The sequence below is a fragment of the Nanorana parkeri genome, unplaced genomic scaffold (assembly GCF_000935625.1).
Source record: "Nanorana parkeri isolate BGI_ZX_2015 unplaced genomic scaffold, ASM93562v1 scaffold586, whole genome shotgun sequence".
Lineage (NCBI taxonomy): Eukaryota > Metazoa > Chordata > Amphibia > Anura > Dicroglossidae > Nanorana > Nanorana parkeri.
In genome coordinates this window covers 95,015-110,224 of record NW_017306854.1, presented here as the reverse complement: position 1 = coordinate 110,224, position 15,210 = coordinate 95,015, and the positions used below count along the sequence as shown (strand labels likewise).

At 45.3% G+C, this 15,210-nt stretch overlaps 1 protein-coding gene across 1 annotated transcript in view; it reads left to right on the top strand.

The window, feature by feature from the left end:
• Nucleotides 1–15,210, top strand: part of SPTBN4 (spectrin beta, non-erythrocytic 4) — a 124,811-nt gene that overhangs the window by 97,380 nt on the left and 12,221 nt on the right. The window contains exons 28-34 of the mRNA XM_018562600.1: nt 629–873; nt 2,283–2,421; nt 4,407–4,491; nt 6,998–7,194; nt 9,244–9,920; nt 11,854–11,920; nt 12,491–12,768. Of these exons, the coding sequence (XP_018418102.1) occupies nt 629–873; nt 2,283–2,421; nt 4,407–4,491; nt 6,998–7,194; nt 9,244–9,920; nt 11,854–11,920; nt 12,491–12,768 (1,688 nt within the window). The remainder of the gene's footprint in view (nt 1–628; nt 874–2,282; nt 2,422–4,406; nt 4,492–6,997; nt 7,195–9,243; nt 9,921–11,853; nt 11,921–12,490; nt 12,769–15,210) is intronic.

Below are 15,210 nucleotides of genomic sequence, written 5' to 3'. Positions count from 1 at the left end.
ACACACACACACACCACAACCACCATCATAACCACCTCCTCTTTGTGCAAACAGCTCCTTTACTGCTAAAGTGCCCCCTCTGCTGCCACTGCACTCCACTCTGATAATCCACTCCACTCCTTAAATGTCCACTATGCTGGCTTTCTTCTCATTTTTGCTTTATTTTTTTGGGACTTAAAAAGAAGTAACATCTTCCAAGTTAATGACTTGCTTAGCTCTGGTAATCCTGGTAAGTGAAAGCAATTGACTTAGCACACGTTAGGTCAATGAGAAGGAAGTGTCCCTGTCATATTTGCGGACTGGTGCAGTAATGTCAAAGAAAGTAAAAAAGAAAAGAAAAAAGTGCTGCTGGATTCTTACCATTTGTAACCACATTTTCTTCATATCTCAGCCAAACCGGAATGGGTGAGGATCTGCAGCAAAAATATTCTAGGGGGTGTGGGTAATTTCTGCCAGGACTGCACAATGCACATAGGTCATATGGCTAGCCGTTCTGTCATGCTCATAGAATAATATATTTAACCTCATCCTATAATAGTTGTCATAGTTGGTAAATGTATCACTGATTGGCCAGAATCTGCTTCATGCCAACCTCTACCTTACTCCATGCCTCTTCTCTGATGGCCAGGTACGACAGCTGCAGGAGAACGCTGCCCAGCTACGCACAGTATATGCAGGAGAAAATGCAGCTGCCATTGTCACCAGTGAGCAGGAAGTGATGCATTCATGGAAGGAATTGCTGACCACATGTGAGGAATGCAGGCTGCAGATCACCACTACCAGTGACCGCATGAAGTTTCTGGGTCTTGTGAAAGATCTGATCTCCTGGATGGACAGTGTCATCTGTCAGATTGGAACAGGAGAGAAGCCCAGGTAAGGGGCCATGGAATGATGGCTGACATAAGCTGCCTTCAAAAATGAGACAGTGTACTTGACAGAGCTGTCATTGGGAAGAGCCATGCAGACAAATCTTTCCAAAGAGTCCACAGGCCATAAAAACTTTACAGAGATTCTAAATCTTTGCTTTTCTCTAACCTAAAGAAACGGTTTGATTGGAGTATCAGAAGGTCACAAGGGCAGGTTACATATTTATTCCAGTACAGATTAAAGTGACACTAAACTCAGGAGTTAAATCTGAAAAATTAATTCATGTACCTTAACTATCAACAATACTGGACCTTGTAGTCCAGCTGTAGATCCTCAAATCATATCTGAATTTTGTGCTGACACTTCTGGAGGGGGGCTACTTTTGTTCCCCATGGTCCCTGTGTGTGTTGTAAAGTAGCCACCGCACTAAGCCCCCTCCCATGATGGACTACAATCTCACATTTAATCTACTAATTTGTATTGAGATTGTAGTCCATCACAGAAGTGAGCTCAGAGCTGCCGCAGGAAGGAATGTGGAATCATTCAATAAACTCCTGGACGAGTTCCTTGGAGACCATAACATAAAGGGGTACAAGTACTCTTAAGAGCAAAATCACACATGGACTCATATACACGCTCAAACATAAATGCATACGCGCAATAGGTTGGACTTGATGGACTTATGTCTTTATTCAACTTCAAATACTATGTAACAACACACACAGTGGAAGATTTTTTAATCAGCACCTGTATGTCTTACCCTGATTTCCTTAGGATAGCTGAAGCCTGGTAATCTAGGCCAGTGTGTTATTTTGTTATATCACATCCAGTTCTAAAACCGAAAGTTATGCCAGACAGACAGACATGCACCAATATTCACAGGTTTGGTGGATCTTTTAGAAGGGGATTGTCTTCTGCTCGGCCATATTGTCACAGCAGTTGCACTATACTCAGTTGAAACTTGCTAGTCAGGATGTGGTGAGCACCAGCAAAACAGTCAACACAGCACTGCGCTACAGAAAATGTCACCCCTTGTGTACAGTCTAAGAAGGTGAGCATACAGGGAACGAAGCCCCTTCAAAAAATTCATTTTCACAACGTTCGTTCCATGTATTAATAGTTCATGGGGTCACATTGACGATCAATTTCAACTGCAGTGATGAAAGGAGCAGCATGCAAATGTTTTCTCGAATGAACGAAGTTCTAACAGTGAATGTGGTTTTCATTCATTCCAAAATCAAATGTTAAAACCAAACTACATTTGGAACAACATTCTACAAGTCTGTGATCTCATTATCAAATGTTCTGATCATATTTTTCGTATGAATGTTCTACCAGTGTGCGGCCGTTTAATCTCTCACACTGCGTGGAAAGTTCTAGAGTTACGTATTATTCCTCCTTTCCTTTTATTTTAGGGATGTGTCCGCAGTAGAAGTTCTCATGAGTTATCATCAGGGTTTACAGAGTGAAATAGAGGCAAGAAATAAGAGGATCGCAGACTGCGTAGAGCTAGGAAAGTCCCTGGTCCTGAACAAGAGGCCGGCGTCTGAAGAGGTACGCGTGTCAGAGCGCAGGATGTGAAGTATTCGCTTACACCAGACACCCGCTGTTAGCTGTCGGAGCTGCACACACTTCAATAGACAAAGCCCTTGGAGTTATTGAAAAGGGACTGCAGCCTTTCAATGATACAAATACATATTTGTGAAAGGAAGTTTTCAAGGAAGAAATGTTATCAGTGTTTGTTACTGTATTCAAATCCTGGTTTCTCTGTCTAGCTGGTAACATGCGTGGCACTTGTACATCACAGCTTGTGCACAGTGGCAGCCATATTTGCACATGACATATTTTGGCTACCGGGCAGGATCTGTCTGAAAGCAATAAACTCTCCACAGTTTTCTAATTAGCCAAAGACCATGTCATCTGGGCTGCCTAGGATTTAGGTCACATTGGGGGAGATCTGAGCAGCAGATCTCCCCCAATGTAACAAGAACTGGTACTTTTTGCCTGATGTGGGCATACAATGTGTTTGTGCCGCAGTATTTAATTCGAAAGACCGTTCTGCTGCCAGACCAATCTGTGTAGGAACTTCAGTGGCTGTAACCTTTAACAGTAACTCTTCTACCAAATGGTGTATAAAGGATACCTGGTGTTTATGGCTGAGCTTCATGTTTTCATTGATTGATTTCCATGATGGTCTCTGGTTCATTGGGTTGCAAAATCAGCTGCTGAAGAGTGCTATGCATTCTCACACACTGGACAAAACGTTATCCAACTTCCAAGCCATTACAGTCCTGATACATGTTCTCCTTAGTAAGCAATTACAGTCCTGATGCATGTTCTCCTTAGTAAGCAATGACAGTCCTGATACATGTTCTCCTTAGTAAGCCATTACAGTCCTGATACATCTTCTCCCTTAGTAAGCCATTACAGTCCTGATACATCTTCTCCCTTAGTAAGCCATTACAGTCCTGATACATCTTCTCCCTTAGTAAGCCATTACAGTCCTGATACATCTTCTCCCTTGGTAAGCCATTACAGTCCTGATACATCTTCTCCCTTAGTAAGCCCAGATGAAGAGGGTATTTGTATGAACCCCAAAAATGTATTGGTTATTTCTATACTGTCCCCTCAACCCTACATTGAATGAAGATGTATCTGGGCTATTAAACGGAGTCTGGCGCTTCAATTCACAATCCTGCAATGGGACAGCACAAACCAAGGAGACAGCGGGGATCCTCTGAAATGCAAAACTGCCTGTCCGGTAGTCAGATCATCTATACTCAGAGGCGTCCCGAGGCTGGATGATATCCCCGGCAGTGACGTCACGCGCGGCACCGCTGTTACCTGCCGGCGGCCATCTTGGTGATGGTCGCCGGCAGAGAGAGGAGGGGGCATCACCCGTCGGGATGAGGTATGCCGCCGGGTCCCCTCCTGTCCCTCGGACAACTGTTGGGCTCATGGCCCTTGACGAGTGGCCAAATTTTCAGAGGGGGGGTGACACCAAAATGACTGAGTCATTTTGGTGTCATCCCTCCAATGGTGTCACCCGGGTGCGGGCCGCACCCTCCTTGTGACGCCACTGCCTACACCGACTCTTTTGCATGCTAATGGGCCAGCCGCACCAATAGTGTAAGCCAGGACATTTATTCCAATTGTTTCCAGCCCCTAGTCCATTGTCAGCACAGCTGTAACATGACACATCTGAGACCCCCTTCCAGTGCTGGTGACTGCCACTGACCAGGAGGCATTGCTAGTTCTGGGGCAAACATTCCCGTGATACTGCAGAGGTGTGCTCTGTCCTAAAAATAACACGGCTTCCAGCTCAGGTAAATCAGTCTTCAGTTCCAGAAGACAGTCAAAGATAAAAGTGCTGACAGGTTCCCTTTAAGGAAAACCCCGTTGTGTTTTCGGGTAGGTTTAGTTGTCTTATCTAAAATGTCCCGAAATATGATTGCAGAACATTAGGAAGTGTGCGCTGCAGCAAAGCCTGACACGCTCCGTATACAATATGGATGTTTTAATGTCCATTGTGATTTCAGATCAAGCAAAGCCTGGACAGGCTGATGGTGAAGAAGAAGGAGATGCTGGACAAATGGAACAAACACTGGGAATGGCTGCAGCAGAGTAAGTGTGTGTGTGTGTGGAGGTCGCCTATTCTGTGAGCTGAGTCACGGGCACGCAGTACGTCGGCCAGGCCAGCTTGGCCTTTTTATTTTTGGTTTATTCTCTATTACTTTGCAGAATGTCCTACTTAATCTCCCTCCCTGATAGAGAGAATGAGGCGGGCAACCCCCTGCCAGCTAATTAGGGTTACCATAGAAACCTTTACAGCTCCCACTCTCATCTCCCATCCCCCTGATGAATGCGGGGGAGACACAAGAGCAAAATGTATGGGGGCTTTAACTGCGCTTATCGTTTAATGGCATCAGCAACCAAAAAACCTACCGCCAGCTAGATCGGTGCCACAAAAGTTTAATATCGGCATGCTGCTTCCATAGAACGGTTAATGGTGCAGATTTATAGCTGATGATCACTTCCATGAAAGAGGTAATGGTGCAGTATAAGGGCTCGTGTACACGGACGATAATGCAGGCAAAATACTCCTGTATTTGTGGGTCTTGGAAGCCCCAGCCAGTGGCCCGCACCTGGGTGCCACCATTGGAGGGGTGACACCAAAATGACTGACGGTCATTTTGGTGTCACCCCCTATGAAAAGTCGGGCACTCGGTCCCAGAACGAGAGCCTGACAGTGTCAGGAGAGAGGAGGGGACCCGGCGGCATACCTCATCCCGCCAGGTGAACGTCTCCTCCTCTCTCTGCCGGCGTCCATCGCCAAGATGACCGCCAGCAGGCATCAATAAGACGACTGCGAATGCACGATGACGTCACAGTGGGGTGGCACTCGATCTCCGCTCCGGGTGACACCCAGCCTCGGGACGCCCCTGGCCCCAGCTGCTGCGTTTTTCTCCCCATGGAATTGTATGGACATAATGCACTGTACACAAGGTATACGAGTATGACAGTGTACTCTCAGCTATAAGCAAGGGTTAAGGGGAACTCAAGTCTCTCCCTCTCCCCTCACTTACCCTTTTACATGGCTGGAGTTCTGCTTTAATGTATGAATGCAGTTTTATATATAACACATTACATATGTTTATCTGGAACACCTCCCTCCTATTAAAGCTGAACTCCAGGCAAAGGGCTAAATACACAAATATCTAACACATATATGCAATCTATGGCAGCTGTTTTATCTGCCAACAGGTTTGTATTTCTGCTCATCACCATCTGAGATTTTACACCCCTGCCATCCTGGAGACCTGACTTTTCTCTACTGCAGTTAAGTAATACAACGGGTCTTGTACCTCCCCCAGCCTTTGACTGGGCAGTGAAGGAGAAAAGACCAGACTGATGCTCATTGGTTCATCATCTCTGGTACTCTGCTCTCCTCTTCTATTGGCATGTTCCTTGCTGACACATGAGCACTGCAGCACAGCTGATTGGCTTCTTGTGCTGTTCTCCCTCCCCTGGTCTGAGCTAAGCTGTACAGGGGACTGCAAGATGCTGATACCAAAACAAATTCAGGTATCCACACTAGTTGTTCTTAAAAATACAGTTAGAGATCTATGTATAAATCTTCTACCCAGCTATGTGCTGGACGAATAACACTGACACTGGATTCCCTCTGTTAGATTGAGCCAAGGAGCATTTTTTAGGCTCCTCAGCTCCATCTAGTGGCGCCATTTGTTTAGTGTATGGCTGGAAGCGCGTTAATGGTACAGATGTTCATCGGGTTATGATCGTTCGTTTTTCGACTTTACGATTGTATACGATAGCAGCGTGTATATACTGTATACAGATGCTCCCTGGATTGTTTATATACTGCACTGCATATATCATAGCTTAGCCTACCTAAACAAGGCTAAAATACTTACAGTAACCTACAGATGGACAAAAGCTTACTGTGTTGGATAATAATGTGTTGAATATCTCATGTATATACAACACCTCGGTTTGCGATATGATCGCTCTATGTTGGGTTTATCGGAACATAACCCCATCGTATAGCGAGCAGTGTCTGTATGTGAATGAATAAACACATACCTGCATGTGTTGGTGTATTTTTGTCAGCCTGGAGTCAGTCCATAACATATGTTTGTTGGGGATTTTAACATAGTCCCCCTTGCCCTGTGAGATTTCTCAGGACATGGATCAGTTATGGATTTCACCTGCAGCGTGTTCCTCTGACAACATGTTATATTGACATACAATGGGGATTCACTCCTCTGTCCAGTCTTCCGAATAATACAGACAGCTGGAGAACTCCCAGTGACATTTCACTGTCCGCTCTGGATTTTCTTTGGTGCAGTGTGTATCGGAGCTGCTCTGTGGTCTGCTATAGAAAGAGCTAGGCATTATTTGTAATTCAATCCATTTATTAAATACGAGATAAAAAGCTTCCTGTGAATGTACCCTGCTGGTTCTAGAACTGCTGGAGGCTGGCAGCAATATAAAATCTAGGAACTGTAGGCAGTCAGTGTGCCCAGGCTCTTTTGGAAATGAATTTTTCAGTAAGCCTCTGGAGAATGCTTTTCATCTAACTCTGACTTTTGTGGATTTGTTCTTGCAGTGCTGGAAGTGCATCAGTTTGCCCAGGAAGCTGGAGTAGCTGAGGCCTGGCTGACTGCTCAGGAGCCCATAGTGAAGAGCCCGGAGCTGGGCAACAGTGTGGATGAGGTGGAGCAGCTGATCCGACGGCATGAAGCCTTCCGTAAAACCGCAGCCGCCTGGGAGGAGAGGTTCAGCTCACTGAGACGCCTCACTACAGTAAGAGAAATCAAAGCTTTAAAGCAAAAAACAGGTCTAAAGGGCGCTTGTTATGGGTGTCAGACAAAATGATGTAATATAGCTTTACCACAGCCTACATATGTCTGTCAGTGCAGCTTTCCTTTAACCCTTAAGGAGCAAGCTCCAGATGCTTGTATTTCAGTTAAGGACTAGTGATGGGCTCGGGCGTGTTCGCAGCTCCACGTGCCGAGCCCGCCAGGAAGCTGACAGCCAATCACAGGCACTGAAACATTTCCCGATCTCTGCAGCTGTGGACCGGGAACATATCTCAGTACCTGTGATTGGCGCTGTCAGCTTCCTGTCGGCTCGGCACGTGGAGCTGCGACCACACCCGAGCCCATCACTATTAAGGACCAAAGCAATTTTTGCTGTTTGTTTAACCGCAATTTCCATCTTTCTCATTTATTGCACCAATACATATTATATACCATTTTTTTAAAAAGAAAAAGGGGCTTTAATTGTAACATATGTATATATAAGTTCTCATTGAGCACATGACGGAAGCTTAAACCCTTAGGGACCCATGACAAAATTATTCCATTATGGGTCCTTATGGCATTAGACTCTTGGCAGATTCTCTGTGGGCTCTTCCAGATCGACTGGTTCTTCTGTCCCAAGGACCAGTTTACTGTTCTGCCTCATGGTCTTTGGCTGTAACAGCATGGCTTTTGAAGCCCAGTTCTTCAGGGACAGTGGTCGCTCTAACTCGGTGATCCTCACGATGTTAAAAGTCAGGAAGTTGACTTCTTGCAAGTATGCCATCACAAATGAAGGGCATAATTTGGTGCACGGAAAGAAACTTTCATCTCAAAAAATACTCTGTGGGAGAAATCCTGACCTTTTCACAATCAGGCCTGATTTTCCAACAATTGGCCCTAGGTAGTATTAAGGGTCAGATCTCAGCGCTTGCGATCTTGTTCTAAAGACTGCTAGCCACTCATTCTGTGATCAGTACTTTCATACACGGTGTTTTTCATGTGGCTACCCTTGTGCCTCCACCTGCGTCTTCCTGGGATCTTAGTTTGGTTGTCTTGGCACTCAAAAGAACGCCCTTTAAAACCTGGCAGGGATGTGATTATTTCTGCACCCACTCACAGGGTTGTTTTCCTTGTTGCGATCACCTCTGCGCAGCATGTGTCTTAACTGGTGGCTTTGTGACATAAAGAACCTTGTCTGGTCTTACACAATGACTATGTAGCATTAAGGCATAAAGCCTCCTTCCTTCCCAAAGTGATTTCAGCCTTTTACCCTGACCAGGTTATTGTGCCCCCATCCCTCTGCCTGGCCCCATACATCAGAAGAAGATTTCCCTTCATTGTCTGGATGTAGTTTCAGCTGCGCTCATTGTTATCCCTGATGATCTCCTTAAAGGGGAACCAGTTTCTCATTCCACCATTGCTCAGTTACCTTTCTGTCACCCTCTTCAGGATTTGTGAGAGCCTCTTAAGCTTTTCTGCACCAGGCAATTATTTTCCAGATTTGCAAGGCTGCCACCTGGTCTCCAGTTCACATTTGTACCAGGTGCTTGTTATGTTCCGACCTTTTATGATGCCAGCTTTGGCCTTAGAGCTCTTTGAGCTGCAGAGAGTCCCCAGTTTGTTTATGGCTGTCCCATTAGCATTTTGTTTACAGTGCTGCCCACCCCTCCGTTAGACTGCTTTTGGACATCCCAAATGTCTCTGAATTCTGTGTCACTCAATGAATGATAAACAGGACTTTTTGTGCTCACTGTAACATCCTTTACTTGGAGTTCATTGAGAGACATAGGTCTAAGCCTTCTGTGTTTTCTAGTCTTGTTATCGGCTCGGTGGGAGGGCATATCCAAGGCTGGTCACTGTTATTGGCAGCAATTTAACCTAAATGTGCCCTGAACTCCAAGAAAATGATTTTACAGTTAGAACAAAGCTGCTGTGTTTTCTGAATAATAATATAAATACATGGTATGTTTTATGTCTGCATGGAGTTTAGCCAAAATGTTCATGACTACATTCCAGCATTCTAACCTCTTCTGGGTGCTCCCTTTTCTAGCTCGAGAAGATGAAAGCCGAGCAGAACAAACAACCCGCAACTCCTCTCCTTGGTCGAAAAATTTTCCACGATACCACAGACTTTTCATCTCGCCCATCACCTCTTGTCCAGCAGCCGGGCTATGAAAAGTCTGAGACTAAGCTGGAGCAGAAGGACACTCTGGCTGTTCCGAATGGGGTCCAGCCAGAGAGTCACAGAACACGGACAGAGAGGGGTGAAGCAAGGGTAGGGTACGTGCGGCAAGAGATGAAGCCAGAGAGACTTCAGCCAAAGATAGATCATGTGGAGGCCAAGATAACAGAGAAGATTGTGCCTGCTCAGGAAGCAACCCGCGGGGACAGAGCTGAGAACAGAGTTGCTCAAGGTATGGCCACTTTAACTGTAGAGAAAGCAGAGGGCAAGTCAAGTCGGCATGCTGAGAGGAGGAGAGAAAGGCATGATCACAGGGTAGAGCGCCAGGAGTCCAGCGACCATGAAGTTCCTAAACCAGAGCATGTGGAGGAAAGGAGGAGGCGAGACCGGCATGACAAAAGGCTGGAGAGACAGGGGTCCAGTGAACAAGAAACGCCAAAACAGGAGCAGCCGGAAAGAAGGAGAGTTCGGCATGAGAGGAGGGTAGAGAAACCAGAGTCCGGCGAGCAGGAGACCCCAAAGAAGGAGCCTGACAAACAAGTAGGGTAAGGTTCTCCGTCTGGAATGACATTATAGCAGATGCCTGTGTGTTAGAAGAAGCCATGCATGTGGACTTCACATTATTGTTTATGATTATTGACGCTCTAAAGATTGTTTGGCAGGATGAGCAACACTTGTTTATCCCTCCATTATATCAGAGCGTCAGGGAACAGGCCATATTCTGCCCATCGCACCTGAATATTCGATTTCTTTCATTCAGCCCGTGGGCTGCGACACAAAACAGCATGGTGCTAATGTATTCTGACAGTGACAGCAGCAGGTGTGCTGCTGTCAGAATACTTGAACTGTGACTGCAGCTGATTGGTTGCAGTCACTCTACGGCCGACAGTATTGGGCCTATGATCTCCGTGAGTCGGCTGAAATTGTAACAGTGTATGGCCAGCTTTAGCTTATGACTGTTGAGCTGGTAGCATATTTTCCAGCAGAAGCCTTTCCAGGCACATAAATGATGTGCTGATCACTTTCTGGAACGTTTGGCAGGCAGGATTTATTGGGAAGGTGATGTACCCCTGGTGATGACCCACCAATGAATCCAATGCTGGTAACCGTTATACTGCACTCTCCTCTGACAACACGTGGAATTCAGATAATTTCTGTTTGATTTGTTTAAAGTAAACCTATAGCCATATTCTGGCCTTTATATATTTACATATTACTAACAAGTGTTAAATGAGTTATAAGACAAAGACATGCCCTTACTGATCTCTGTAGCTACAGGTACTGAGGAGGAATGTATCCTTCAATTTCACTGGCACTGAAAATCGCAGCTCATCTCTCCTTGCCTCCTCTGGCAGCCTGCCAGCATTCGAATGTAGACAAAGAATCGGCGCTGTTTAGAGGAAGAATGCAACTGGACCTCAGTGTGTCTGTTGTGATTTTTAAGGCTATATTACTCTATAGTACCAGCAGCTACAGAGGTTAACCAGGTCTTGTTTTAAAGCCATTGTATTACTTATCTGTAAAAATTAACTCAAGGCAACTGAACATGCTGTATTTGTTTAAGACATTTCACTGGTCATCCGACTAGTTTCCTCAATTTACAATGACATATACAAAAATTATCTGGGAATAAATATGGTGAATGTTCATCCAATTACCATAATCTGTTGATCATAACCAACTCATGGAGGTAAGGTGTTGATTGCATTTGCATGACCGGAGCTAGCAGGTATTGTTAGGCCGATGTCTCACACCCCCCCAGCCTCCCGTCCTCTATGTTAAAATGGAGAAGCCAAGCTTAAATAAACGGCCCTTTTTAAAAACTTGCTAGCTCCATTCATGCAAATGCAATCAACACCTCACCTCCATGCAGTCTCTGACCCCATGCTACACAGATATTTTATTTTCCTGGCACATCATGGCAGCACACAATGGGGCGGAGCGTTAACCCATTGTGTGCTGCCATGAAGATGCACCAGGAAAGGAAAATTACCGATAAGTAAGTATACAATTTTCCGTTTTCTTTGAATACTTGACATTCCGATACCCTTTGGTGATGCTCATGTGCCACAGCACTGGTCACGTGGTCTCTGCTAAAGTGACTCAGGAAAAATTACACTCAGACAGACCCAATCAACAGCTCTACCAGAAACATTGTTCCTTCCTCCTGAGCAAGACAGCATGGCTAAAGCCACAGCATTGGTCACATGACAGGCGCTAGAGGGGACAAAGGTTGTAAGGTTTCAAGGAAAATGGTACTTCTTGGTGTTATACCATGGGTTATAGGGAGTGGGTAAGGTTAGATTAGGGCTGCCATTGCAGCTGTTTTTCCAGTATCCAATCTCCTGAAGGCAACTGCATATAACCCATGGTCGAAGACTGGCATCCTGTGTCCTGTAATGTACAATTACCAAATGATCGCTGTCATTTGTCAGTAACCTGCTAGTAACTAACAGTGTGATCCTTCTCTCTGTGTAGAAAGGCGACACTTGCCGATATTGTAGAACAGCTACAGGAAAAGGAAGCGTCACAGAATAACCCTGCAGTAAGTACTCTGTGTGTATGCAGAATGACGTGTGATGATGAGGCCAATGTGCCCTGAGGAAGTGGTTCTTTCTGGCAGAGCATTGACTTTGAAAGTTCCTGATTGACTGTTTCTATACCTGTGTGATCTGCTCTGTATCATAAACAAAAAAGGATCCATCATCCTTTATATACAAAAAGAAGAGGGAAAAACAAACATTCTTTAGGATAATTTATTTAACTGTCTGTTATTTATGTAGAAATGTGTATTTGTGTTCCTGTATGTACCACTCCCCTTCCTTGGAGTGCCGTATTGGGTCTGAATTCTGAAAAAAAAGAGAGAGCTCCCATGATGCATTGGGTGCTTGTCCTGCTTTGCTCCACAACCTCTGCCGTCAGCCAGCATAAGGGGTGACCACATAGATACATATTTTGTAAATGTCAGATATTGAAATTATATTCAAGTTTCTCTCTCACTGCAGGCAAACGTAGTAAAGTATTGCTTGGACTAGAATTCATCAATATTAATATTCTAATTCATATTATGTAGTCATAAGAGAGAAAGTTGTGCTAAGGTTCCTTTATTCTTCAGAATCTGGATTCTCCGGCCCGCTTACCTAATGGCGTGGAAAAACTTCCAGACAAAACGTCGAGGCCAGACCGGCCAAGAGCACGTGACCGACCCAAACCCAGAAGAAGGCCTCGTCCTAAGGATCCAAACCAAGCACCAGGGGAGGCCCGGAGATCCCGCTCAGCACCAGCGCAAAGCAGCGTCCCTCCTCTACCTCCTCCAACCCACACTGTACAACAGGAAGGATACCTCATCAGGAAACATGAGCTGGATGGACCAAGCAAAAAAGCCTCAAACAGGTGCAGACAGGGAGCCCCTGCACGCAGACAGGGAGCTGTCCCAGCACAACCATAAACTGCAATAAACATAAATCTAAACGTGCCAGACATGGTGATGTTAGAACATTTGACCTAATCTGCCTTTATATTGGGGGGCTTAATCTTTCTTTTTTATTTGTAATAATTTATATAGGCCCAAAAAAGTTTCAGTGTTTTTTTTAAAGAATACATTTCACATAAATCCTTCCCTCTGAAGGAGCTTGCAGTCTAATGTCCCTATCAGTTATACTGCATATTCTAGGACCAATTTGGGTGAAAGTCAATTAACTTACATGTATGTTTCTAAATTGTGGGGGGGGGAATAAAATTGAGGACATCCATGTATACAGGAAGAGAAAATGTAGAGATCTGCAGTGCTGCATAGCAAGAATGCTAACCATTAAATCATATCCAAATGGGTGAAAGTCTGTTAGTGTGTTCTCAGATGTAAACATGTTCCACAGAGTGCCATAAGAACACACTAACAGACTTTCACCCATTTGGATATGATTTAATGGTTAGCATTCTTGCTATGCAGCACTGCAGATCTCTACATTTTCTCTTCCTGTACATTTTACATTCCCCCACAATTTAGAAACATACATGTAAGTTAATTGACTTTCACCCAAATTGGTCCTAGAATATGCAGTATAACTGATAGTGATATTAGACTGCAATACTTGCAATAGTAGAGATAGAGAATGGTAGACTGCATTGGATGGTAGAGATTTTTTGTCCTCTGGTCATAAGCCACTTGGTCCACCCATGGACAATCAACAAAATTGGCCCTTGTGGCTTATGACCAGAGGACATAAAATCTCTACCATCTAATGTTCCTTTGTGGTGGAAGTTGGCCAGGAGCACAAACGCTACTATGGTGCTAACTGTTAAGGCATTTAAGTTTGAGTCTCCATCTACTAAGAGACAGGTAAAAGTAGGATTCTTATCAGGGCATGCGGGAAAACACCAATACTTTCATCTGCGTCATTGTTTTCAAATAGGCCTAAGTGAATCAATGACATGACTTAGCCCACGTTTCACTAATGAAAGCCCAGGCCACACTGCAAATATGACTGCAGTACTTGCATAGACTTCACACAAGGGTGGGGTTTGTCCCATGAGCTATTCCTATGGTGTATGTTCCCTGAGCTCTTCCTATGGTGTATGTCCCCCGAGCTCTTCCATTGGTGTATGTCCCCCGAGCTCTTCCATTGGTGTATGTCCCCCGAGCTCTTCCTATGGTGTATGTCCCCCGAGCTCTTCCATTGGTGTATGTCCCCCGAGCTCTTCTTATAGTCTATGTCCCCTGAGCTCTTCCTATGGTGTATGTTCCCTGAGCTCTTCCTATGGTGCATGTCCCCTGAGCTCTTCCTATGGTGTATGTTCCCTGAGCTGTTCCTATGGTGTATGTTCCCTGAGCTCTTCCTATGGTGTATGTTCCCTGAGCTCTTCCTATGGTGTATGTTCCCTGAGCTCTTCCTATGGTGAATGTTCCCTGAGCTCTTCCATTGGTGTATGTCCCCTGAGCTCTTCTTATATTGTATGTCCCCCGAGCTCTTCCTATGGTTTATGTTCCCTGAGCTCTTCCTATGGTGTATGTTCCCTGAGCTCTTCATATGGTGTATGTCCCCCGAGCTCTTCCATTGGTGTATGTCCCCTGAGCTCTTCTTATAGTGTATGTCCCCCGAGCTCTTCCATTGGTGTATGTCCCCTGGGCTCTTCTTATAGTGTATGTCCCCCGAGCTCTTCCTATGGTGTATGTTCCCTGAGCTCTTCCAATGGTGCATGTCCCCTGAGCTCTTCCTATGGTGTATGTTCCCTGAGCTCTTCCTATGGTGTATGTTCCCTGAGCTCTTCCTATGTTGTATGTTCCCTGAGCTCTTCCTATGGTGTATGTTCCCTGAGCTCTTCCTATGGTGAATGTTCCCTGAGCTCTTCCATTGGTGTATGTCCCCTGAGCTCTTCTTATATTGTATGTCCCCCGAGCTCTTCCTATGGTTTATGTTCCCTGAGCTCTTCCTATGGTGTATGTTCCCTGAGCTCTTCATATGGTGTATGTCCCCCGAGCTCTTCCATTGGTGTATGTCCCCCGAGCTCTTCCATTGGTGTATGTCCCCTGAGCTCTTCTTATAGTGTATGTCCCCCGAGCTCTTCCTATGGTGTATGTCCCCTGAGCTCTTCTTATAGTGTATGTCCCCCAAGCTCTTCCATTGGTGTATGTCCCCTGAGCTCTTCCTATGGTGTATGTCCCCTGAGCTCTTCTTATAGTGTATGTCCCCCAAGCTCTTCCATTGGTGTATGTCCCCTGAGCTCTTCCTATGGTGTATGTCCCCTGAGCTCTTCTTATAGTGTATGTCCCCCAAGCTCTTCCATTGGTGTATGTCCCCTGAGCTCTTCCTATGGTGTATGTCCCCTGAGCTCTTC